At 54.7% G+C, this 23,677-nt stretch overlaps 13 protein-coding genes across 18 annotated transcripts; 7 read left to right on the forward strand and 6 right to left on the reverse strand.

The window, feature by feature from the left end:
• The first annotated feature begins 123 nt into the window (after nucleotides 1-123).
• On the forward strand, nucleotides 124-1,561 carry H257_05915 (hypothetical protein). The gene has a single exon (XM_009830934.1). The coding sequence runs from the start codon at nucleotides 233-235 to the stop codon at nucleotides 1,511-1,513; it is 1,281 nt and encodes a 426-aa protein (XP_009829236.1). The 5' UTR covers nucleotides 124-232; the 3' UTR covers nucleotides 1,514-1,561.
• Nucleotides 1,562-1,584: 23 nt separating this feature from the next.
• Nucleotides 1,585-2,623, forward strand: H257_05916. Of its 2 annotated transcripts, XM_009830936.1 has the most exons (3): nucleotides 1,585-1,714; nucleotides 1,758-2,137; nucleotides 2,195-2,623. In XM_009830936.1, exons 1-3 carry the CDS (start codon nucleotides 1,604-1,606, stop codon nucleotides 2,538-2,540), a joined length of 837 nt encoding a protein of 278 aa, XP_009829238.1. In that variant the 5' UTR covers nucleotides 1,585-1,603; the 3' UTR covers nucleotides 2,541-2,623. The 2 variants fall into 2 exon arrangements, with proteins under 2 accessions (XP_009829238.1, XP_009829237.1); XM_009830935.1 differs by having other exon boundaries at nucleotides 1,758-2,623.
• Nucleotides 2,624-2,731: 108 nt separating this feature from the next.
• On the reverse strand, nucleotides 2,732-3,614 carry H257_05917 (hypothetical protein). The gene is made up of 3 exons (XM_009830937.1): nucleotides 3,163-3,614; nucleotides 2,988-3,113; nucleotides 2,732-2,932 (listed from the first exon to the last, which is right to left on the reverse strand). The coding sequence occupies exons 1-3, from the start codon at nucleotides 3,602-3,604 to the stop codon at nucleotides 2,778-2,780; spliced, it is 723 nt and encodes a 240-aa protein (XP_009829239.1). The 5' UTR covers nucleotides 3,605-3,614; the 3' UTR covers nucleotides 2,732-2,777.
• Nucleotides 3,615-3,953: 339 nt separating this feature from the next.
• On the forward strand, nucleotides 3,954-4,643 carry H257_05918 (hypothetical protein; the record flags this gene model as incomplete). The annotated part of the gene is made up of 2 exons (XM_009830938.1): nucleotides 3,954-4,204; nucleotides 4,303-4,643. 2 exons carry the CDS (start codon nucleotides 3,954-3,956, stop codon nucleotides 4,469-4,471), a joined length of 420 nt encoding a protein of 139 aa, XP_009829240.1. The 3' UTR covers nucleotides 4,472-4,643.
• A 651-nt stretch (nucleotides 4,644-5,294) lies between these two features.
• Nucleotides 5,295-6,406, reverse strand: H257_05919 (hypothetical protein). The gene is made up of 5 exons (XM_009830939.1): nucleotides 6,308-6,406; nucleotides 5,822-6,254; nucleotides 5,685-5,767; nucleotides 5,539-5,634; nucleotides 5,295-5,483 (listed from the first exon to the last, which is right to left on the reverse strand). The coding sequence occupies exons 1-5, from the start codon at nucleotides 6,362-6,364 to the stop codon at nucleotides 5,418-5,420; spliced, it is 735 nt and encodes a 244-aa protein (XP_009829241.1). The 5' UTR covers nucleotides 6,365-6,406; the 3' UTR covers nucleotides 5,295-5,417.
• An 85-nt stretch (nucleotides 6,407-6,491) lies between these two features.
• On the reverse strand, nucleotides 6,492-9,678 carry H257_05920 (hypothetical protein). Its single transcript, XM_009830940.1, has 4 exons — nucleotides 9,573-9,678; nucleotides 9,333-9,519; nucleotides 7,797-9,283; nucleotides 6,492-7,748 (listed from the first exon to the last, which is right to left on the reverse strand). The coding sequence occupies exons 1-4, from the start codon at nucleotides 9,613-9,615 to the stop codon at nucleotides 7,501-7,503; spliced, it is 1,965 nt and encodes a 654-aa protein (XP_009829242.1). The 5' UTR covers nucleotides 9,616-9,678; the 3' UTR covers nucleotides 6,492-7,500.
• H257_05921 (hypothetical protein) lies at nucleotides 6,512-7,460 on the forward strand (the record flags this gene model as incomplete). Its single annotated transcript, XM_009830941.1, has 2 exons — nucleotides 6,512-7,407; nucleotides 7,451-7,460. 2 exons carry the CDS (start codon nucleotides 6,512-6,514, stop codon nucleotides 7,458-7,460), a joined length of 906 nt encoding a protein of 301 aa, XP_009829243.1.
• Nucleotides 9,679-9,720: 42 nt separating the features above from the next.
• On the forward strand, nucleotides 9,721-13,086 carry H257_05922. 2 transcript variants are annotated; one of them, XM_009830943.1, is made up of 10 exons: nucleotides 9,721-11,141; nucleotides 11,216-11,716; nucleotides 11,778-11,843; nucleotides 11,892-11,960; nucleotides 12,004-12,059; nucleotides 12,123-12,194; nucleotides 12,237-12,323; nucleotides 12,466-12,555; nucleotides 12,625-12,778; nucleotides 12,854-13,086. In XM_009830943.1, the coding sequence occupies exons 2-10, from the start codon at nucleotides 11,710-11,712 to the stop codon at nucleotides 13,006-13,008; spliced, it is 756 nt and encodes a 251-aa protein (XP_009829245.1). In that variant the 5' UTR covers nucleotides 9,721-11,141; nucleotides 11,216-11,709; the 3' UTR covers nucleotides 13,009-13,086. The 2 variants fall into 2 exon arrangements, with proteins under 2 accessions (XP_009829245.1, XP_009829244.1); XM_009830942.1 differs by having other exon boundaries at nucleotides 9,721-11,716.
• Nucleotides 9,816-11,575, reverse strand: H257_05923. 2 transcript variants are annotated; one of them, XM_009830944.1, is made up of 4 exons: nucleotides 11,243-11,575; nucleotides 11,101-11,196; nucleotides 10,715-11,041; nucleotides 9,816-10,644 (listed from the first exon to the last, which is right to left on the reverse strand). In XM_009830944.1, the coding sequence occupies exons 1-4, from the start codon at nucleotides 11,537-11,539 to the stop codon at nucleotides 9,895-9,897; spliced, it is 1,470 nt and encodes a 489-aa protein (XP_009829246.1). In that variant the 5' UTR covers nucleotides 11,540-11,575; the 3' UTR covers nucleotides 9,816-9,894. The 2 variants fall into 2 exon arrangements, with proteins under 2 accessions (XP_009829246.1, XP_009829247.1); XM_009830945.1 differs by having other exon boundaries at nucleotides 10,715-11,196.
• A 190-nt stretch (nucleotides 13,087-13,276) lies between the features above and the next one.
• Nucleotides 13,277-16,742, forward strand: H257_05924 (hypothetical protein; the record flags this gene model as incomplete). Its single annotated transcript, XM_009830946.1, has 5 exons — nucleotides 13,277-13,480; nucleotides 13,547-15,616; nucleotides 15,754-15,894; nucleotides 16,049-16,312; nucleotides 16,425-16,742. 5 exons carry the CDS (start codon nucleotides 13,277-13,279, stop codon nucleotides 16,740-16,742), a joined length of 2,997 nt encoding a protein of 998 aa, XP_009829248.1.
• On the reverse strand, nucleotides 16,336-20,579 carry H257_05925 (hypothetical protein). 3 transcript variants are annotated; one of them, XM_009830947.1, is made up of 9 exons: nucleotides 20,474-20,579; nucleotides 20,035-20,421; nucleotides 19,736-19,971; nucleotides 19,488-19,674; nucleotides 19,150-19,422; nucleotides 18,323-18,966; nucleotides 17,674-18,153; nucleotides 17,021-17,329; nucleotides 16,336-16,967 (listed from the first exon to the last, which is right to left on the reverse strand). In XM_009830947.1, the coding sequence occupies exons 1-9, from the start codon at nucleotides 20,554-20,556 to the stop codon at nucleotides 16,792-16,794; spliced, it is 2,775 nt and encodes a 924-aa protein (XP_009829249.1). In that variant the 5' UTR covers nucleotides 20,557-20,579; the 3' UTR covers nucleotides 16,336-16,791. The 3 variants fall into 3 exon arrangements, with proteins under 3 accessions (XP_009829249.1, XP_009829250.1, XP_009829251.1); XM_009830948.1 differs by having other exon boundaries at nucleotides 16,336-17,329; XM_009830949.1 differs by lacking the exons at nucleotides 16,336-16,967; nucleotides 17,021-17,329 and having other exon boundaries at nucleotides 17,493-18,153.
• A 240-nt stretch (nucleotides 20,580-20,819) lies between these two features.
• H257_05926 (hypothetical protein) lies at nucleotides 20,820-22,148 on the reverse strand. Its single transcript, XM_009830950.1, has 2 exons — nucleotides 21,552-22,148; nucleotides 20,820-21,500 (listed from the first exon to the last, which is right to left on the reverse strand). The coding sequence occupies exons 1-2, from the start codon at nucleotides 22,056-22,058 to the stop codon at nucleotides 21,108-21,110; spliced, it is 900 nt and encodes a 299-aa protein (XP_009829252.1). The 5' UTR covers nucleotides 22,059-22,148; the 3' UTR covers nucleotides 20,820-21,107.
• A 101-nt stretch (nucleotides 22,149-22,249) lies between these two features.
• Nucleotides 22,250-23,519, forward strand: H257_05927 (hypothetical protein). The gene is made up of 4 exons (XM_009830951.1): nucleotides 22,250-22,551; nucleotides 22,619-22,861; nucleotides 22,989-23,223; nucleotides 23,282-23,519. Exons 1-4 carry the CDS (start codon nucleotides 22,312-22,314, stop codon nucleotides 23,476-23,478), a joined length of 915 nt encoding a protein of 304 aa, XP_009829253.1. The 5' UTR covers nucleotides 22,250-22,311; the 3' UTR covers nucleotides 23,479-23,519.
• Nucleotides 23,520-23,677: the final 158 nt, after the last annotated feature.

A 23,677-nucleotide genomic window follows, 5' to 3' on the forward strand; every position in this document is an offset into this window, starting at 1 on the left:
ACGCCAGAGGTACAGAACAACAGATAGTGTGTGGTATAGTGTCCCATAAAATATGATCCTATATCAATTAAACTATTTACAAATTTAAAGTCATAAAATAAATCATAGGCAGAGGTACTTCTGCCGTCATGTTCCAAATTCGCCTTGCGCCCGTGACTCACGTGCTCTTGAATGGACACATGCCGCCTGTGGTGGATGAAGCAGCATTCGCGAATTTCTCGTCGGTCTGAAAATGTTGACTTGGCGCACCATCCTTGCGACGGCCATGGTCACGACCATGTCTCGCGCCCAGGAATTCACGGGCGATGGTACTGGGTATGTACTTGACAAACCGAGCAGCGGGAATTGTAACTTTATGAATGTCCCCGAAGTCGTCTCGACCAACTACGTCGCGCTGGCCACGGAGCGCTTTGCGCGCACCGCGGCATGTGGCAAGTGCATCCAAGTACGATGCACTGACGTTCAGTGCAATGGCGCGACGGCCACCGAAACGCTGTACGTCGTGGACCGTTGCCCAGAATGCGCCAAGGACGACCTCGACTTCTCCCGCGAAGTGTTTCTGAAACTCACCGGCGGCATCGAGCCTGGCCGCCTCAAGATGACGTGGTCGTATGTGACGTGTCCACACTCGTCCGACATCGTCATGTGCAAGAAACCCGGCAGCAACGCGTTTTGGCTCGCCGTCCAACCCGCTGGTGCAGTCACCGGCGTCAGCTCTGTGAAAATCAACGGCAAGTCTACGGGGATGGTCGACTCTGCGTATTACTTCAAACTCGAATCCAGTCCTGCCGTCGACTTGAGCAAAGTGCAGTTTGAACTGACCCCTGACAATGGCGGCGACGCCATCACGACCACCCTCGACATGACCAAGGAAGGATGCGTGCCAACTGGCAAGCAGTTTGGCCGCTCTGGCGGCGCCCCGCCGCCGCCGCCACCGCCACCGCCATCTCCTCCAGCTTCGTCGTCCGCGGTTCCAGTCACGACATCGGCTCCAGTCACGACATCGGCTCCAACCACGACATCGGCTCCAGTCACGACATCGGCACCGTCGACGACGAAACTTGCTGCGACATCTGAATCCACCAACATACCGGAAGTCGTCACCACGGAAGTGGTCGCTAACGTCACCACGATTGCGCCAACTCCAGTCGCCACAACTTCCGAAGTCACCACGTTGCCCCCTCCATTGGAAGAGGCAACGACTACGCTCCCGGTATTGACCAGCGTTGGTCTGGACAGCCCTGACGCCAGCCCATCAACGACCAAGCAGCCGACGTCGTCGCCTCAAGGCGTTGAGATCTCGGTGCAAGCCCAGTCCGAAGACCGCGGGCTGGACTTGGGGTACTACTTCTTGCTGGCCGGCGGTTGCATCATGGCCGGGGTCGCCCTTGCCGTCATCGTGCACATCCGACGAAAGAAGTGGGACGATGAAAAGGAAAGCGACTTGGGCTTCAACGACGCGCAGACTGCGATCGCCGCGCGACGGACCGACGAAAGCATTGCCATTCTGTAGAATATTAAGTAATGCAGTTGTGTTTTCTTGAATATACCAGTACAAATGAATAGAGTGTATTGAATATAAGAGGCTACGCACGTTGGCCTGATGACGTCGGCAACACCAGCATCATCGATCCGATACTCGCGGTTGGTACATGCATGCAAGAAGTTTCTAGCGACAGATGCAACCCAAGCGTCCTCGTCAGACATCTCCAAGGTATGCATCTCGTTGGTGAACATGTAACAAAGTGGCAATCCAGTTTGTGCGATGTGTCCATCACGCGCTGAATGCAATCCAAGCCGACAACGCCCTCGTGAACACTACGTTCCACGACGACTTGCATCTGATCGAGGCCGATCTCAAAGCTTTACACGGACCAACAGATGACGAATCTGCATTTCCTACACAAAACGTGCTGCGGCAGCGACGCCAACGCGCGGTGGCCCTGCGGTCGTCAACGGATACCGATCCCATCGGTGCGATCTTATCCCACGTGGAAGGGAAAGTAGTGAGCACATGGGAAGACAAGAAGTTGAGTCTCATGGACGACGACTTCATGACGTTCTCCACCGCAGACTTCACCGTCGAGTCCGCATCCTCCAAGTCGCCATCCGTGCGCGCCATTCGAGATCAGTTGGGGTGTGTCCATCTATATCTCGGCGACGACGACGTATTTCCCATGTGTATATTGCCTAGGCTTGTGCCAAACAATCGGTCCGGCAGTTTGTCGGCGGCCAAGAGCGTCGAGGCCAAGGAAGCGCTGGAAAACGAACTGCAGGCGCTGTCGAGCCGACTAAAGCACGCCACGCATGGCCTGAACCAGAACCTCAAGGAAGACGCGACCTTGCTGGACCAGGTGGCCGCCGACGCCGAAGCCAACCAGGCCAAGCTGGACACGGAGAACCGAAAGCTGGCTGTGCATCGCCAGTCGCGCATCGGGTTCTTCACGACCATGTACCTCCTCGTGGGGCTCGGCGTCGTATTTATTGCCATGTACCTGTTCATGAAGGTCTGGTCCACGCGACACTACCCTATCTTGTAACATGCATGCAGTAGATGTACTAGTAGTAGTAGTACTAATCATCCGACACAAGGAATATATATATATATGTACTTGAGCAGGACATATCGCGTGTTTCAGCAGTTCAAAGTACACTTGAGAGGCTCCGTACAGTACAGTAGTTAGTAGTGCACCGTCACAACTGAAGGAGGGAGGCACGACACACACACATATGTAGTTTGTGGGCAAAACTCGTTTTGCATTGCACTTTGTATAGATTTATGAAAAGTAGACACTGCCCTTTCGGGGATCGTTCAACGGCGGGTGCTTCTTTGTGGCTTCGCGGTAAGCCTCCGAGGACATGGGCGCAATGTGGCTCGACGTCGAGTAATCCACGTTGTCGTGGCCAAAGCTGTAGTGGCATTTCCTTAGATCTACAGAGTACCCACCATTCATCATCGTTATCCAGCCAGACATGGCAACTCCTACCGTCCTTGACATCGGCGGCCATAACGGCGACCTTGGCGTCCTTCTGGTCGAAGTTCATGGTGCCCTTGGCGGTGGACACGTAGCCCACGTCGTCGTCTCCGTACACAAACGGGCACTTCTTTGGCCCTGACCATGAAAATGAGGGGCCTCGATACGCCGTGAACGGACTACGTACCTGTGATCTTTCTCGTTTCGTCTCGCATGGCTATGGACTTCTTCATATCGTCGCGATTCCACTGCGTGGCGGCCTTGGTGGAGGTTGTGAACTGCGCCTTTTCGTAGCCAACAATAGCGGATGTCTTGACAAGCATCGCCCGTGCATCCACGTTCAACTTGGCAGTGTACTTTTCAATCTCCCCCGTCGGATCCTGCAACTTGCTGCTCGTGTCGTAAGTTAGTGGCTTTTCGTTAGCGTCGCCCAGGTCGAAGTGGCGCACGCGGTGCTCTTCCTTGATGCGCTTTCGGTGGTCGTTGTCGCCAGGGTGTTGGAGATACCGCGACGAGGACATGGCGTTCATTTCCTTCGCAGATGTCGAGTAGTTCAGCGGGTCATATCCAACGACAATGCTCGATTTCTCAAGCTCCGCACGAGATTGCTGCTCCAACGCCGACGGCATATTCAATCAATAACACTCATGCTGCCATCTTGAAGCTGCAATGCAAATATAGAACTCGCCCTCTGATTGGCCCACACGCGAGATAGATGAATTGGCTCCTTTTAATGCATTGAATAAATTATATAATCTCAATATTCACAGTTCGTTGTAACTGTAAATAATGACATTTGCTTCGAAGTTCGATTTTACTGAATACTATTAATAGTACTACTATTAATAGTATTGATCTGCCTCGTGCTTGGCGATCTTCAAGGGTCACAGGATCACAATGTTTCTATACAATGTTTCTATTTATGAGAAAGAGTGCAGGAAAACGACAGAGCATTTTACGAGATTCCAGCACGTCATCATGCACCACAACACCGAAGTCGTCAACGCCGTGCGCCGAGAGCGCGGTTGGAACGCCAGTCCGGATGTGGCGTCGAAGCGCGTGCTTCTCATGGACGACCAAAGCGGTCGTCCGGCCGCCTACCGGGCCATGAAGAAGGCGAGTCGCGCCGTCTCACAGGGCAGCTGTCCGCTCGCTGACCTCGACTCGAAGCCGACAACAAGCCGGAGTGGAACAAGAGCTCGACCTCCACTCGAAGCGGCAAGTCAACAGTCCCAATACAGATGAGCGCGAACGATTAGCCACCTTGCAAGCGAAGTTCACATCGCTCGATTCGTGCCATTGCCACTGGGGCGCACCTTGGTATAAGGAACCCAAGTACCGCGGCAAACTCGCAGCGTGTAGTGGCCACTCATCGAATGATGGAGCGCCACGTCGTAGTTCAAGAGCACGAAGCCCGCGTTGTGCAACTGGCACGTCTCGATCTTTTGCCACTGGACCACAAGTTGGCGTGGAACGCTAGCCCCACGTCGCCTTAGAATGTGTCGCTGCGGCCCGTCCACTAGCACTCGCGGATGGCCCCGTGGCTGCCAAATGCAACCGCGCAGTTCCCCGTGTCGTCGCCCTGCACACGTTCCCGTGGAACCCAAGCTCCTATCCCAAGTCCAAGGCCTGTCTGTCCTCGTGCGCTGGATGCCGTCGTGCTGTCGGTCAAGTCGTCGCGGGGGGGGCAGCGCGAGTTCGCATGCTGCGTTAACCTCCTTTATTTCGTTAATACGTTCATATTGGTCAAGATCCGGCGTGAAGGGCACATCATGTAGACTCATGTGCTACTGAATCCATACCAGTGTATGAGATGTTGGTCCACCGAAGTTATTGTCATGACTTGGGGGGGCGCTTGTCGCTTGGACTGGTAGAACTATTCCGTTGAAGTTGTCATTGGAAATGCAGCACGTGTGAGTACACGAGCGTAATTAGAGTGCCCAGAAGCTTTGAATTTAACGTTCGTGATTTCCGTACTTATAAACCAAAGTATTAGTACAGTGTATTTGCGTATATACATACTACCGGTAGTACTACAGTAGTACTACGTCGTAGGCAATACAAGTGTTGCCCATAACGTTATATGTATTCCGTTGATGAAACAAACAAGCGGATACATTCGTCAAGGAGACACACGTACGTATACATGCTAGTTTTCGACCAACACAAAGCTGTCATACATGTACAGTACGCGGAAACAGAACCACTACTAGTATGTACTATACGTATATGTAGTATTATTTACTCCTACATACTCCGGAGTTAGCACGCAGCAATACCTACAGGTAGTAGTACTAACGTTACACTAGAACATTGTCGTACACGCGACAATAGTTTTTGCCAGTAAGGACGAGCTCAGGCAAGACCGAATCATGGCTGTAGATGACCACATTATATTGGTTCGACTCCCCAAGGTGCAATCACGGGATTCTACGTGGCTTTCTAATTCTTCTTGGTGTTGTAGGCTACAGTGTCTTGGTTCAACGGGTTTTGAGGCGATCGGCGCCACTACGATGACGTGCCACGTCAGTGACAACAACCACTACACTATCGACCAACGTACCAAGTCGCTCAAGCGTTGCTTGTACTGAGATAGCTTCAGGCCAGGGAAATCTTCTCGCAACTGGACCATCGTCACTTCTTCAAACGCTTTGTAGGCCTATGCATGCGATAAGATTCGGCCGAACTCAGATGTACTTGTCGATGTACCGCTTTCATGCGGCGCTCGGGGTGGCGTTCAGGGTCTTTGTCGTTGACCCCAAGCATGTCCAACGCTCCTTCAATCGTCGTCGCTACAGTACCCATCGTCAATACCACTTGTATCGATAGCCCATGACCAAACAAACCTTCCAACGCATCCGTTTGCAAGCGATTTCGGTTTTGGAACAGGTCGTCGTCAGAGCGTTCGTCAAACACAATGTCGTTGCGAGAAGCTGGCCGCGCCGGGGCGGGGGCTGCGACGACTTTGGGGGCTGGTGGAGGGGCACGACTGCCCTTGTTGCTCTTCTTCGCAACAGGTGCCAATGCAGCTTCCCATGGCTTGTCAATGTCTTTTTGAGCTTTCGACTTGGCCTTCGCCTTGATGCCACTCATCGCCGCTTCTTCTTCTTCCTGCAGACGCTTCAGCTCTGCTTTCTTCGCGTCAGCTTGTTGGCGCTTCAACTCTTCCTCCTGGGCGCGTTTGGCAGAACGACCGTCCGCACCTTGAGCCCAATCCGCCGCTGCGTTTGCTTCTTCCTGCGCGGACTTCTTCGACTTCTTGTCCGCGGCTTGCGCTGCCTACATTGCCATATCCATGACGATCCGTCATTCTAGAAATCCGTACTGTGTACCTTGCGCTGGTTCGCGGCCTCCACCTTAGTGTTGGTGTTTCCCTTCTTTGGTCCCATTGTCCTTCGTGAAAATGCAAATGTTGGCCAGTGATGGGAGCTCAAATATCCGGATATGCTGATCTGCGAAGTGTCCACAAGGTATCCGGAATTCTCGTACCTCCGGATATCTGACTCACAATCCGGAAAAGCAGGACCATTTTCATCATGCCGTTTGCGATCCGAGCGCTGCGCACGGACGAAGTGGACACTTGGGTGGCGCATTGTACGGAGGTGTTCAAGCATGATTCGTCCGCGTACTTCGTATCCCATTTGCAAGATGATTCCAGTGCGCTGGAGGACATGAACAACATCCTTGTGGCAGATGAAGATGGCACCATTGCTGCAACAGTTCGAGTGATCCCGCGCAGCCAGTTCATCGGAGGGCGCGTGGTTTCCATGGGTGGAATCGCGGAAGTGTCCACCAAGGAAAAGTTCCGTGGGAAGGGTTTGGCATCGAAACTTCTCCGAGCCGCCATCGACGGACCGCTGGCTTCAGTAGACGTCTCGGCGCTCCACACAGATGCCGATCGGTTGGGTGGCTTCTACGGCAAACTGGGCTACACACCCATGCCATTGAGGAGCGTGTCTATCCCCGTCAACCTTCCCTTGCCACCGCTTTCTCCACAGCTCCACATCGCACCACTCACCGACCTCGCCATCCACTCAAGCGCCTTGCTGCGCCTATACCACACTGTGTCGTCCAAGTTCAATGGACCTATTCAGCGGACTGAGGCATACATCTGCCAATGGATTGCAGCCCGCCATCGCCGCGACCACATCCAAGCTGTTGGTGCCTGGAATGCCCAGGGCCAATTGGTCGGGTATGTTTTCGGCCGGACCAAGTTACGAACAAACGACAACACGATCCTCGTCGACGAATTGATCGTACCCGACTCACTCCCCGAGTCGCACGCCGTGGCCGTCCATTTGCTGGCAGCCCTCGCGACCACTCCAGGCCCCTGTGCGTTTGTCGTGTCCAATCTGCCCGTCCCCGTCGCCAACGAATTGGGATTTCTCCCCACGGCCATCCCGGAAGACGTCGTTATCTCGGAAGATCGAGGGTTTATGGTGCAGCGGCATGGCCTCGCTTTGGACTTGTGGCAGCAGCTTGTAAAGACCGGCACGAACAATGTGTTTTGGAAATCAGATGGATTTTAATACAAAGAACTGCTAAATGTGGTGGGTAATTGCAGGGCTTGGTGCACGGCGGTGACAAATTTGCGCTCTTCCCGACCCACTTGCTCTTGGACACGCCGACGCTGGACCTCTGGAAACAGGAACGACGCCAGCAAGTCCTTGACCACTCCGTCGTCCGTCGTGCCTCCCGCCTCCAACGCCGACACGACGTTGGACAAGCCACTGCCGAGCACGCCCGACTCGTGGCGGGCCGTAGCCGTTGCATCTAACAACACGAATAATCATTTACATATACGCAAACCAACAAGCGTACCAGCCTCCACGACGGAGCGCAACACATCCATGACAAAGTCGTCGGCTGTTTCATCATGGACGCGCTGCACGGATTGGAACACGACGTCTTCGCGCTTCCGCAGCATCTCCTCTGCATGCCGCCGTCCGCCTTCGATCACTTCACGCTTTCGGCGCTCGTACACGGTGTCCATCACGAACTCGTTCAGCGCCATGTGTTCGTTGACACGGACGAGTTCCTTGGCGAGGAAGTCGAGGAGGTCCGACACGACTTCGCCCTGGATCTTGGCCACAGTGGCCGCGCCCGCCAAAGTCGCTGCGTTTGCGTCTGCCGCTGCATCGGTCGCGGCGCCCCCAGGCTCGGTACCCGCCTCGCGCAGTTCCGCAATGAGTTCGGTGCGCCGGCCCTTGCCTTCAAACATGGTGTTTTGCACGGCTCGACCTCGAAGGAGCTTTTGCAAGAGACGCACCGCATCGTGGGCGGCGTCGTCGTCGTCGTCGTCCACGACGCCGTACAGTGGGGTGGGCGGCCGGACGTTGTGTGCCCCGCCGCCGACCTTGAACTTCGTTCCCCCTCCTGTCGTCGTCGTCGAGTGGTCGTCGGTTGAGATGGTCTTGGTCTGGTTGATCTTGGTTTGCATGGACAAGAGGTGCCCTTCGATCGCTGCCTCCCGTCGATCCTTGGCCGTCTTGATCACCTTCACGGGGGGTTTGTGCATGGACGGCGCCAGGAACTTGGACCCGACCGTCACCTCGAGCGCCTGAATCTCGTCCAGCCCGTGCAGACGCGCCAAGCCCACTTCGTGCACCGTGTCGTGCTTGCCCGACTTGCCCGCCCGCGTCACGGGGGCGTACACGGTCGACCCGAACGCCGTGTACTCGCCAATGATGTCTCGCTTCAAGTCGCGCTTGGGGTAGATCTTCTGCGCCGCGGCGCGACGCTTTGCCAGCTTTCGCAGTGCCGTCACGCGCTCTTGCTGGATGCGTTCGATGGTCTCGTCCTTTTCGGCCGTGAGGCGTTGCCGCAGCGCTTCGATGCGCTGCTCCGCGAGGAACTGGTTCTCGTGGTCGCGTTCGACCAGGGCCTTTTCAAGCAACTGCAGGCGCTGGTCGTGCACGCGGTCGATCTCGACTTCCCGGAATGCCCATTCCGCCTTTTCCTGCTGCTCCATCATGCGCTTCCGCAGCTCGAACGACGCTTCGTCCGTCATGGGCGGCAAGGACGCGTCAAACGCGCGCTTCTGCCGGTTCCTTTGGATCAGCTCCACCTCTGCCATGCCCGCGGGGAGGCCATTCTCATACGAGAAGCTCGTGAGCGTCGCAATTTCCGGGGACGTGCCAGCCTTGACGGTGAAGTCCGGCGTGTACGGGGTCGTTTGCGCCTCCGAGTCGCGATACATGGTCTGAATTCCGATGCTCCGCGTGGGCTCCGTGTCCTCATCCGCGACAGGCGGGGCGGAAGGGTTGGCTTGATGGGGCCCCGCAACTGGCGGCGCCGGGGCGAGCAATCTGCCAGATCATGTCATGCCAAGAGACTAGAATGGAAAGAGTGATGTACATGTCAGGTGGGATGGCTTGGACATAAGGCAAGATGGGGCGTTTCGAGTATTTGGCTCGCTCCGACCCACTCACAGCTTCAAACCCAACGGTCACGGACGGGATAGCCGTGCCGCCGCCTCCGCCTCGTCGGCCGTGGTGCACACCTCGCCACTTGCCCCCCGTGTTGGACACAGTGTAAATGGGATCTACACACCCGCTGAAGGCCAAGTCCACATGAACGACGATCGTGCAATAGTACCGTAGACGGGGTCCAAGGCCCGCGCGGCCATTGCTCGCGACATCGCCGACAAATTGCCGTCTCCAGAGGTGCCGACCGTTTCAAAGTCGAAAGGGCACGGCAGTTACAAACCCCGACTTTGAACTGCAAACTACTGTACTGCGTATGAATCGACCCCAGCTCATGTCAACAGCACATGGCTATTACCACAGTCCATGCCGCAGCATTCTTTTTGCTGCTAAATCGCCTCCAACGACACAAACCCACGTAAAAACTGTTTCTATTGGTCACATGTACACATGGTGTCACGTTCAGCTACGTGTGCACGAGGCCTAGCGCTACATCATAGCGACCCCCCCGCATTTGTGCGATGCAACGCGGCAAAGTCGAGGGCAACTGACGTGCTCTTGTGCACACAATCCGACAGCCCCACGCCGTAAAAGCTGTTGCCGACCACAGTAAGCGACGCGTGAAACGCTTCGGCGAGGTCTGCCTCCAACGACGCCACGTCGGCGTGATACCCCACGGGGTACTGGGGGATTGCGTGTTCGTACCATGTGCTTTCGACGTGGACGGGGGCGTCCGTCACGCCCAAATGGCGCTGGACGGTCTCGAGGGCCAGCGCCTCCCGCTTCGCCCTCGGCATCGCCGCCACCGCGGGATGGTTTTCCCCCCCGACGAACACACTCAGTCGGGTGATGTTATTGGTCTGGTCAAAGTTTTGCTGGGGAAACGAACACGAGTCGTAGATGACCCCCAGGATGCCCTGGTTTTCGCACGTGGGCACGAGGTAGCCAAAGCCGGGGTGTTGAATCAAGTTCCGATGGAAACCGAGGGTGACGACCCCCAACGACGTGAACGGGAGCCGGGACAGCGCCGCGGCCGCCGACGGGGCGACGGACTGCACCAATGGCGCCAACCGAGGCGCGGGAAGGGCGGAAAATACGTGGTCGGCCACGATCGTCTCGGCGGCGGACGCTCCTGCGTCGCGAACGCGGACAACAACCCCGCTGCCATGCTGGGTAGTCCCTGCCGAGGACGGAGAAAGGGATTCCACGGTCGTGTTGAAGCGAATGTCCGTGTGTGGCGTGGCCTATGGAAGACAATCGCAATGAAACGATCAGACGCCAACATGGACTAGATGTGGCATCGGCGCGCAGCACCTCGATGTGAGCCGCGAGGGCGTCGGTGAAGGTTTGCATGCCGTGGGTGAAACTCATACTCATGGCTTTACTGCCGGTTTTTACAAAGGAAGAGTGTGCGGTGCCGTCGAGAAGTGTGGTGGACTTGGGGGGGCTGCCGAAGAGCATCGCGCGGACGATCGAGCCGTGAGATTGTTCCATGTCCCACAGCAGTCCAAAGCACGACCGCATCGACAGATGTCGGATGTTGCCGCCAAAGATGCCCGATACCATCGGATCCAGCAACCTGTTGGCCACCACGGGGGAAAAGCGTCTTGAAATAAAGTCATAGATGGATTCGTCCGACGCCTGCTTGCACGTGAGATGGAAACATGCGATGGTCATGTATGCTGAGTATGGGAACACACCGTAGTCTTGGGCACTACGAGTTCACGCAAAACGGCTTGAAGTACGTCCCATGCCAACGGCCACTGCAGGAACTCGAGGATAGTCGAAGGCGCTTTCTAATGCATGATGAGATAGATCGCCGACGGAGGATCGTCAACGCACCTGGATTTTCCCGTGGGTGAAGATATACCGACTGTTGCCCGAGGACGGGATGCATTGGTCTTGCAGCCCTAGTTCTTCGACCAAACGCAGCATTTCAGCACCATTGCGGCTTGGACGGAACCCGCGCGGCCCCGCTTCAAACAGAAACGGAGGGGTGTGCTTCGTCTTGATCCATCCTCCGACGCGACTGCTCGATTCTATGAGCTCGATGCGTACAGCCGCAGGTAGGTGCTTACGTAGCTGGTGCACCAAGGACAACCCAGAGATGCCACCGCCCAAGACCACGACATGCTTCATGGTGTCGACGACAGAGCGCAGATGTGCAAATGTGGGCTGTCACTTGTGAATGCGATGAAAACATGCACCTTGTATCCGGATGCTTCGGATAACTCATGCTATTCGGATACGAGTTTATTATCCGGACAGGTCAATCGAGTGATCGAGTCGACAGAATCAACTGAGGACACATGACAGGTACGACAACAAGATGGTGGCGGGCGGCGGCGCGGATGTTTCATGTGACTGTGTGACGTAGACTATGCAGAAGAACAGACGATGGAAGTCGAGGCCCTTGAGTCCATCTACATGGACGACTTCGCCAGTACGTGCTGAACAAGCGTTGTAGCGATGACATTGACATTGCCGGTAGAGGTCCAGGACTCCCCGCTGTCGATGAAGGTGAAGCTCATCCCCGACCAAAACGGCGGCGTCAATCATGGTACGGACGACACGACCAATCAACAGCACTGACCAGCATGTAGTCGCGCTGAGCCTGGTGTTCACGATGCCAGCGAAATACCCCGACGCGCTGCCGTTGGTGCGTGCTTCGCGCATGTATCAATTACGAAGTGGACACACCCATGACATGCCGTTTGTCTAGGTGGATATCAAACTCGAGAAGGGTTTGAGCGAGCCACAGGAACGCGACATCCGTGAGCTGTTGAACCAACAGGTACGTGTCACCAGGGTGCCGCATTGTCTCACATTGCTGTAGATGGAGGAAAACACTGGCATGGCCATGGTGTACACCGTGTGCGAAGCCGTCCGCGAGTACTTGATTGAAAACAACCGAGAAGGCAACGTACGTATATAATACACTGGCTCGACAGTAGCTAGCGCTGGCATAGTAGATGTACTACGTAGTAGTAGTTAGTAGATACTATCCAAGTTGTAGTAGATACTACCTACCCCACACACACAAACTGACATGCACTTGATGGTAGGACGGGTCAGAGTACCAAGAAATGCTCCGGCGTCAGGAACATCGCCACAAGACGGACACGATTGCCGCCGAAGCCGCCCAGGCCATTTTGGTATACTATCTCCACTATCGCACAAAGCACGATCCAAATATTAATATATATATATAAATATATATATAGGACAAAGAGAACGAAGGCAAAGGGCCGGCCAAGTCGACCACGGGCACCCCCGTCACGGTGGCGTCGTTTAACGCGTGGAAAGCAGCGTTTGATCTGGAAATGGCGACAAAGACCGGTGTCAAAATCGCTGTGGGCGCCGAAAAGAGACTCACGGGTACACTTTGCAGTTTTCATGCGACACGGTCATTGCAGCATGTGTTATGCGATGACGTACAATGTACATACCTAGGTCGACAGTTGTGGACCACGGGCGCTGCCAAGGAAGCCACGGACGCCGACGACAGTGAGATTCAAAGCCTCGACGGCAGCGCCTTTGTCGGCGACGATAATGATGACGATGACGAAGACTATGTGGACAACGATGACGACGAGGACGACGAATAGGACATCCAACGTGTCGTGGCCAGCGGATTGTAGACAGCGATATAACCCTTCAAATATACACTAAAAGGAGCAATGCAGTAACGTTTTTGGTATCTCCAATTTTGATGGAATTTGCCAAAACAATCGAATATTCTATAGTATATTGAATGATTTATGCAAGAAATAGATGAAAAAGGGATACTGTTTTGTAACGGCTATTCGTTTCTCGCGTGGTAACGGCAGACACCATAACCGCTGTCATCAACAGAGTGCCCAGTGACGAGTAGTGATGGAGTCTCACACCGAGCACGCTTCATCGTCTCCACAAGAGTGCGGCAGCAGGAGGTCCATGCTACAGGTGGACGACCCTTTGACCAACACTCCAAACTACTCCACCGACCACCACAACGATGGCAGCTCACAGTCAACACACGACAACACCACAGTGAACATGGATTCACTGGACGCTTGTGTCCACGACATTTTGCACGAGGTATCGTTGTCCTTCACGATGCCGTTCGTCATACGTGCCCCGACTGATTCATGCGATCGTCTGTAGGTGGCCACGTCACCCAACCCACCACACTCGTCCGAGGTGTTTCTCCATGAGCTGGCCATCGACATGCCCGACGATATCCTTCACGCCTCGCCACCGGCGCCACCCATGCCAGTTCCGCCCCTGTTTCATCAGTCTTCTCCCACTAGCTCGAATAAGTTGAGGCTCTCGACCGACGGCGAGGTCGACGTCGACGCCGCCATCCTCCACTCGTCCTCAACCAGTGGCAACTCCACATCGCTGCTTCCGCTGCCACCACCTCTCGCGCTCACGTTTCACTTTGCCATTCTCGTCAAAGTACCGCGCCTTCCAGCAGCCGACAACAGCAACTCGACCGCCCCCGTCGTGACGTTTGACCCGATGGTACTGCAGGGCCTTGAGGACCTCGCCAAGCGCCTCGCGCTCGCGGGGTTCCTCGTGCGGCTGGAGTCGCGGCCCGCATACAAAAAGCACGCACCGCACTTGAAGCTCGTGTTCCTGTTGCACGCCCCGGACGCCATTTTGAGCGACATGCAAGCCAAGATGGAAGTCGAGCGGTGGGTCGCCGGCGGCCGCAATGGGGAGCACTTTCTGGCGCCGCAGCAGCACGGCAAACTCACGTCCGCGGACCGAATTGTGCTCGTGGACCGACTGCTGCATGCCCCGCGACGGCACGGCGGGCTCGGGCTCTTGGAGCTCCAGTCGTCATGTCCGTTCAAAGCGTTTCCATTGCATGACGACCAGTTCAACCGCGAGTACCTTACGCACTGGTTCCTCCAGTGGCGCGCCTACTTTCGCAACAACACGGACAGTGTCGAGAAGATCCGGCTCCACTTTGGCGAAAAAGCTGCCTTGTACTTTGCGTACATGGACTTTTACACCAAGTGGCTGCTGCCGTTGGCGCTGTGGGGGCTATTCATCTACTTTTTGTCTGCGTTTTCATCCACGTTGTACTTTCGCATGTCGGCGATCACAGGTCTCGCCGTGTCCACGCTGTGGGCGACGCTGTTTCTCATTTGCTGGAAGCGCCGGCGGAGCGAGCTCCGGCTCAAGTGGGGCGTCGGCGCCCAAGAGCACGTGCACGTGACCAATCCGCACTTCCAGCCGCCGCCCCCGACCGCGAGCTTGAACGGCGTCAAGTGGAGCCGCCGACTCAAGTACATTGTCGGGTACCTCGTCTTGGTCGTGTTTTTGGTTGGGGAGACAGTCATCACGATTGGGTTTGTGGATTTGTACTTTTTCCTCAAAGCTGGCTGCGCCGGCAACTGCTCCACGGGCGGGCTCGAGAACTGGGTGCTCGTGCTCTGCCAGGGCATCCTCCTGGGGCTCGTCGTAGACATCATCCAGTACCAGATCTTCCGCGTGATTGCCGTGAGCCTCACGCAGTGGGAGAACCACCCGACGGAAAAACGGTACGAGTCGTCGCGGGCGCTCAAAGTGTTTTTGTGGGACTTTTTCGGCATTTACTCGTGGTTTTGGATGTGCGCGTTCGTGTACGTCCCGTACGGGTCGCAGTTTAGCTCGCTCCTGAACGAGTACAATTTGCTGCCGTGGACTTCCAGCTACGAGCCAGGGCTCCTCGAGCTCCAAAGCATGTTTGTGACGCCGCTCGTGGCCACGCAAGGCCTCAAGATCGTGTTTGAAAAGATCATCCCGTACTTTTTGCTCCAAGCCGCCAAGAAAGCCAGCGACGCTAAAGGCATGTACGACGTTTACCATAGCACCCTTGCCGAGCATTTCGACCGGGACGGCAAAACCGTGTCCGCGGCGGCGACGGCCAGTCCCCCGTCCCCCCCCACAGCAGGGGCGACGTTCCCGCCTCCGTTGCGGGCAAAGTCGTCGACTCGGATCATCTCGGACATGCTCACCAGTTTACCCAAGTTGTCGCGTAAATTGACCACGTCATCTACGAAATCACCGACCAATCAACAAGCACAAGGGCCTTCCCCGCAACAACCAAATACCCCCGCAAAACTCGTCAAACAACAGACTCGATCAAGTCGCCGCCGCAGCAGCAACTTTGGCGGCAGTTCCATGGCGTTCCAGCAGCAGCGCCAATGGTTTCTCGATCGTGTGTTGGACCAAGCCCATCAAGTAAGTACACCTTCCATCGAATTGTGATCTATCTATATATATATATATATAAAGATATATATATATATATATAAAGATATATATATATAGATAGATAGATTGATTGTGATGTTCATGGAAACGACTCATGTGATTAGAGCCCCCACGACACGTTTGCCGATTACGCCGACACGTTGGTGCAATTTGGATACGTGAGCCAATTCACGTGCGTGTGGCCGTTCATTCCCGTGTGCGCCGTGATCAACAACGTGTTTGAAGTGCGGTCGTCTGCGTTCCAGGTGAGTAGTACAGTACATCCTTTCGAACAACGCAAAACCAACACTCCAACAAACGAGTGGCTAGTAGTACATCACCAAATTGAAATGTCCATGCTACGTACATGCAACATTGGCTGGACTAACTATTTTGTTTGGTTATTTGGAAATCTAATAGCTGGCGTATGCGTCGCAGCGGGTGGTGCCCCAGCGCACGAGCTCGATGGGGTCGTGGAACCTCTTTCTCCGATTCAACAACATTTGGGCTATCTTTATCAACGTGGCGTTGATCTGCTATGCGAGTGGGCTGCTCGAGTCATTCTTCCCCACTTGTGTCCAGCTCCAAGTGTCGACCGACTACGCACAGCACCTTCCGGCTATGGTCCCCAACTTTAGCTGCATTGCGTCCAGTGATCGATTTGCCATCTTTGTCGTGCTCGAGGTACATACATATATACTAGGGCCATCCAATCACCACGACTACAATCGTTCGTTCGTTCATGACACTAAACTACACACTATGACGTGGCGCAATATGATGACGTCTGTTGTAGCACGTGCTCGTCCTTGTGTACGTGACGCTCACGTTGTCCATCAACGCCGTGCCGTCGTCAATCAAGCGCATTTTGAAAACCAAAGACCGCGTGCTCAAAGAGCACTTTGCCGCCCACATCACGACCCACGACGACGACAACGACCAAAGAAGAAGGGACCTGTCGCATGACCACGACGACCAAGCTGCCAAACACGCGATTTTGCACGACCAGCTCGCGGCCTTGCTGGCCGACCGTCGGCAATGCGTCGCGCCGTCGCCTCGGCACGCGCCGCCGGTGGCATCCGGTCGGGGGTCAAGTCGCCGATCAAGAAGTTAAAAGTCGACCCGTAGCAACAACAACAAACAACACGGACGGATGGACCTCGCTAGACCAACCCGCCATTGCCGGCAGTTCCACTGTAGCGGCTGCGACTGGTGGTACTCCGGCGACTGTCGAGTGACGAGTTGGTCGTGTTACTTCCGCCGCGTCCACAAGTAGTAGTAGTGTGGCGGACATCGTTCGTGTCTCGTGCGTAGAGGTCGTTGGCTGGGTGCAATATACCTAAATATATTATTTTTAAAGATACAGTCGCTTGTTGGAGGTAGAAGCCTCACGTTGATCTTGGGTCGCTGGGAAAGCGGGTACGTCCGCATGGTAGCTCGACGGCTCGGCTTCTTCCCACATGTTGATGGCTTTGAATGCTTCGTCGTGTACCCCCACCCGCAAGATATCTGCCATTTTCGAGCAAAATCGGTCCTTGTATTTCGTGGGCGGGAGCGCCGAGAGCCCGTCGGGGTCGCGTCGCAGTAGCAGCACCTTGGTGTTGCGTTCGAGTTTCTTGTCAAAGTTCCACAATTGCAAAATGTCAATAATGCCAAAGTAATAGCACGCGGGACCGACCACCGTGTTGGCCTTGCGGGTGCCTATATATATATATATATATATATAAATGATATAGATAGATTATATGAATTGGAATTATTCACACGATTGGGCGTTGTTGATATTGTCAAGTCGATTCGAAATTGGAGGAGACGAACCAAATCGATCGACCAATCAAAAGTCCACAACACGAATCAAGTAGCCAATCAAATCCACTCTTCGACCAATATCACTGGATGCTTTTTACATACAACAGACAGGACAATCACATCGATGGAGTTGGCGAATCACCGCCCAAGGCCAAAATTGAGGTAAAACCACTATACTTATATATATATATATTCCACACAAACGTGATCACTCCATGTCGACGGATATCATGTACCTGTAAACTTCAAGGGCATGCGCGCGTCCATGTGGAGGTCATCGTCCAAGGGCACGTCACCGGTGTCGTCGCCGTCGCTTCCACCGTCGCCAAGGCCGGTGTTGTTCAGGTTGCGCGCGGTGGGCTGCGCCGACACTACCGCCGACCCGCCGCGCGTGATGTTGGTGTTAAGCAGGAGGCTGTTGTCGAGGTGGTGGTTGCCCAAGTCGAGGTCGGCCGATACGCGGTACTCGACGTTGTGCACGCCCATGAGCAGGGAGTAGTCCATGATGCCATGGTTGCACAGGAACCCCGCATCCTTCTTGATCTGGTCGTACAGGTCCTCCGCCACGGCCGCGTCGAGCCGCACCTTTTGCGTCAAATCATTGTCCTTGAGGATCACGTTGGGCTCGTGCGTGCCCACACGGAGGGGGCATACATTCCCTTCTACTGACCCAAACACGTACTTGCCGTTGCAATGCCGACACGTTACCTTCTTGCCTACGCCACAACCACCACTCAATCAATGCATGGCCGCCCCCATATACACTCAAACTCTTCCAGAGGTAGTATCCAATGGCCACGTCTATCCAATGGCCACGACTTGTATATCCAATGGCCACGAATGACCAGATATGGACATACACAAATCATATAAACGTCATCGTACCTTTGGTGGGTTGTTTTGCAGATCGGTTGACCCATGATCCCTTGATGTCGTACCGACGGTGGATGATTTTCGTGTGATCGGAAAACAGATTGGACATGACGACAAAGTAAAACGTGGTGCCGTACAGGTGCACCGAGTGGCAGCCAAAGAACCGCGTGAGCAGACTCTCGGGATGTGTGATGAGGAACGCCGCGTAGTCGCTGGCGATGGACTGCAGGAACGACGCCTCTCCCTCGCTCATGCTCTTGACGATCAGCTGCTGGTCCTCGGAGAAGAACATGAACGCGCCACTCGCGCCTTCGCTCAGTCGCTCCTTGGTCGTCTTAAGCAAACTCGTCACGTACGAGTCGGTGGAGACGTCATAGAACGCCCGGATGCGGCCAAACGTCGCCGGCGCGTAGTCGACAAACAACGTCGTGGATGTCCCCGCCCCCGCGGCCCCCTGGGGCGTTAGCTGCAGCTCTCGCTTGGGTACGTCGTCCGAGCACGACGCGGCGAGGTGCGCGGCCTGGATGATGCCCGTGGTGGTGTAGTACAGCACTTCGGCGCGAAGCGCTTGGTTGACTTGTGGGCTCAAGTCTACATCCACGTCGACCTTGGCAGCGGCGGTCACGGCCGATGTTGCCGTGGACGGCTGTTGCTTGCTACGTTCATGTCCAGAATGTGTGTGAGAGAGTGATTTGTACAAATTGCCTTGTATGAATGGATGGATGGGGGGGGTTGGTCCACTGTTGTACATCATGTGGACAACAATTATCGTTGTAGAAGAGAGAGAGATAGATAGAGAGAGATGGGGGGAGGAGGGGGGAGAGGGGGGGAGGTCGTACCCGGACGGAAGTTCGTTGATTTGGAACCACACGAAAAAGTCAAAGTACCCTTTGCACGTGATAAAGAACACCATGACTTGGGGAAGCACGGGGTAGTCGGTGGGGTTGTTGACGAGGCCAAGAGCCAAGTACGGCACGTACACACCAAACGTGATGGCCCAGTAGATGATGATTGCCACCACGTACACGGTGACCGAGTGGAGCACGCGCAGGCGCACGCGGAGGGTTTCGGCAAGGCCGCCCTTGAGCCGCTGCCATGCAAAGCAGATGACCCTACCGCCCGCGCCGCCGCCATCATCGTCAGTCATGTGAATGGGAAGACGAGGAGAAGAACGTACCCGATGGCGCCAAAGAAGTAGAGGATGATCCACGCGTAAAAGAACCCCCAGCTCGAAATATTCAAGCTCCACAACATGTTCTTGTTCTCGGATGTTTTGCCCATGTGCTGCGGTTTGGTCCAGCAATAGTTGAACTCGGATGGCCCCGCTTGGCCGATGCCGACGAGCAAGATGGCCGAGATCGTGGCTATAGAAAGGAGGAGGTTGGATACATGTGTGAGAGAGAGAGGGAGTATGGTGGAACGTACAAAATCCCCACACAAACACATGATAGGTCCGCATGTTGTGCTTGAAATCCGTGAATGGACTGCGCACAGACTTGAACAGGTCCACGGACATGACGAAGAACCAGCATTCAGAACCGAGGAGGAAGAACTGCGTGAACCCGGCCACGGTATTGCATCCGTTCTCGGACAAGATCGTGATGGTCCAGCCGTCGGTCTCGTCTTTGGACGAGGTTACGACGCATTGGTTGTTGTAGCATCTACGCGTATCATACAGCAGCATGAGATGCATGTGATGACATGGAGCAACAGGGTTGACGTACTTGTACAGCTGCGTGGTCATTAGCACGAGCACAAACCCCATGTCGAATAAACTGCGGTAGAAAATCAACGGATTCGGATGCTTCTTCCACGTCGGCATGACAGAGTACGTGTACAAGACTGCCGCCGTCGACAAGATCGTGACCGACCCGCCGGCGAGCAACCCCACTTCGACCTTGTAGCCGAGGGACGGAATGACAATCGTCACTGCGAGCGCGCCGACGAAGTAGAGGAACATGGCCAGTTGAATCCCAAAGTTGTTCGCCCACTGCAAGGACAGGTCCAAGCGTATCTTTTCCCCACGGAAGCTCGGCTGCGACGACAACGCGCTCGTCGTCACCACGGCAGCAGCCGGCGACTGCACTGACTTGAACGGCGCTTCTTGGACTCTACACACATATGAACGTCATACGTCCTTCGAGCACGCTATGTACGTCGTACGAGGGAGAGTTGTCAAAGTAGTTTTCACGCGCATGAGATGAATCAGAGTCCGTCGGCGGCGCCGCCTTCATCGTCCTGGGCATCGTCGTCGTATGTGATTCACGACCCAGAACTATCGATACAGCAGCTCGTCGGTGTGTAATCGCCTTCCATGTAAGCAACTATGTTTACACTTAAAAACCTAGTTTGTATACGGATTTCCATATAAAATGGGTATCATTAACTTATTTCAATAAAATATATTCAAATTAGTACACTATCAAGAATGTGATTCGCCTCGAAATTGATCAGTATACAAACCTCAAGATATCTTGCCCGCATGAAAATACAGTGTAAAAGATCCACCATCACCTTCCAAAGGTCACCGCCGCAGCCACTGGCTTGGGCCATGCAGGACTGTGCGAACACCATTGAAGCCCACATCGAAGGCAACACATACGATCAGACTACGAATCTCCTATCTACGAAGTATAACTGTTGTTAACGGTAGCGCCGCGCACCGTTAGCTTCGGGTGTGTGGAATGGCCATATGTAACATTTGGAAGAATAAGCCGTGGTGACGAGCGCTCTCGCATGGTATATGCACTGTACAGCCTCGACACACGAAGTCAGCCTTGGTCATTTTTGTTGACATTTACAAGACTGTTTCGCCTCCGCCAAAGCGAATGTGCATGCTACGGTATAATCCTTTTCCAGCCAGAATTCGTCGACGATACACGACGGCGCCCGCGATTACTGATGCCGCGAGCGCAAGCCCAACGAGGAACACACCAATGTCGGTGCGCTGACGATGTTCAAATGCATCCAGACTGAGTCCGTTGTACTTGGCCTGGATGCAAGCATCGTCAAAGTACAAGAGCTTCTTCGGCTCTACACCAACCGTGCGCCGACGGGTGTAGATGACCCCTTCGCATTTCACCGGTTCGTCTTCTACTTGAAACTGCACATACTCGACCAAGTCCACATCGTCTTGGGTCTCGTACGCAGTCAGAGTCATGCGGGCGTTGTCGTAGGCGTGGGTCAGCGACTAGACAGTTCCATAAGCCACATAGACGACAAGAGCTAGAGATGGTCGTACGTATTTGATGTAGCTCAAGGCGAGAGCACCACCAGGGGCATGGACCCCCAAGTCGTGGCGGTCCACTTGACTGAACTGCTTTCCTTCGCAACTCATGTTGCCATCCGCGCCCTTCACACATACGTAAATGCACTCGGCCACAGTCACAAACGGTGTCGCACGAAATCCGGGCGAGTCCCATTGCACTTTGAACATTACGAGCAACTTGTACGTGAACCCTGGTTCGTACACGAGGTCGCCGCCGTCATTATCGCGGATGGCCAGGGGGTGCTTGTATACGAGGGTTTCCAGCACCGTTCTCTCAGGCACGACCGCAAAGACATCGGACAAAAACAGCGCGTACTCGTCTACGAATGCCTCGGCGGTCTTGTTCACGACGGGGTCCGACAAGTCTGCAGGGACGAAGAAGGCATCGTCAAGCCCAGATACTGTCCACAGCGAGCAGCCGCAAACGATCAGCAGCAGCATCAACGACGAGCATCGACGGTGCATGAACGATCCCAACATGGTCGAGACAACCACAAAATGAAAGCCAATAGTGGGGGGGATTTCGTTGGGGTGAGGGGGGCGTGTATCGTCGAACAATTGATGATCCTGTCCTTCGATTGTGGAAGGTCATGGTCCGTCTTCCAATTCGATACTTGGAATAGTAGTACTTTGACAACATATCGTTCCACGAGTGTCCTTTCGCACCATGTCGTGTACTTCGTATTCGAAAGCGTAACTGAGCGAGCATTTGGCCACTTGTGAATTCAATCAAATGTGTCAAATTTGGCGAACGTTGGTTGCGGTGGCGGCCATCGCTAGTACCACCAAAGTGGAAGGAACCTCCGCCGTCAGGACTGCCCCCATCAAGCATGACACCCCCCTCACGTATGTGGCCGTGGCCCCTACCGATCCGTTTGTGGAGATGACTGCCGCGTTGTTCGTGGACGACTACCAGACAAAATTGGACTTTCATTTCGCCACGATCCACGCCAACCGCGTCGTGTCGGCTGAGGTAGATAGATACATGAGAGGATCATCTCCCAGCCATCCATTTTCTCTAACATGCGAGGGTGGAGTAGGTAGCCAAACACAATGGTGACAACGCTGGCAACACGTACAGAGTCAACTTGTTCTTGGCGCTGCACTTTGACTCGACCCACTTTGGCGGGCCCAAGTACCACACCGTCGCCAGCGCAGACTACACGTGCACGAACGACACGACGACCGACGACCTCTGCACGCCCGACGCGTTCCTGGAAAACCCGCGCACGGTGCACACTCTCGACACGATTCCCAACCTCGTCAAGGACACGTTGAATTCGGTACCCAGCTATATCGTTCATATGTGTTGTGTTGGCGCGTTCGATCGTTCCTTCGTTGGTTTCCATGCGATGCTGTTTGCCGAGATATTTCAACGTTCTCAATAGCCTTGTGCTTGGTGTGTTGTAGACGGTTTTGTTTGAGCAAATGGCGATTCACTTTACAGCGTACGAGACCCAAGCCCTCACGACGCACACCCCCAACGCCCTCATGCACTACGTGGCATTTGCCATCCACGACCAGCCCGTGCCTTGTCGCGCGAGTCTGTACTACGACGGCGCCCGCACTCATGTGTTGCATTACAACACGGACTGCTTGACGGCTACGTATGACTCAGCAATGCTCCGCACGGCCGAGCGCGACGGTATACCGCTAAAGTTCAAGGTGTCGGACGTTCTAAACCACGTGGCCTGTACTTGTAGATAAACTTAAGGTGGTGGGGACCGTCGCGGGTGTCGCGGCGGTGCTGGCTGTGCTTGGGATGTTCCTCGTGCGACGTGCCGGCAAAACACCCCCAAAAGCGTACACCCCGGTGCGACTTCAGAAAGAACCGGCGGATTACTCCCCCAAGGCCGAGATCCGCGACCCGTCCAAGTCGTATAGCTCCATGGCAGTGTAGTAATAATAATATACATACATATGAATCCAGTCTGAATCACATCTCAAGTCATCTCGCATTGTGATTGAAGGTGTCGCTACCAACAAACACACGTAACAATAATGCCTGTAGTAAGCTGCACCAACGCCCACTTGCTGTGATGATTGACATTTGAGGTGTTGCATCATATGTTAAAGAGGTGGACAGTCTGCACGCCATC

The sequence above is a fragment of the Aphanomyces astaci genome (assembly GCF_000520075.1).
Source record: "Aphanomyces astaci strain APO3 unplaced genomic scaffold supercont1.11, whole genome shotgun sequence".
Lineage (NCBI taxonomy): Eukaryota > Oomycota > Saprolegniomycetes > Saprolegniales > Verrucalvaceae > Aphanomyces > Aphanomyces astaci.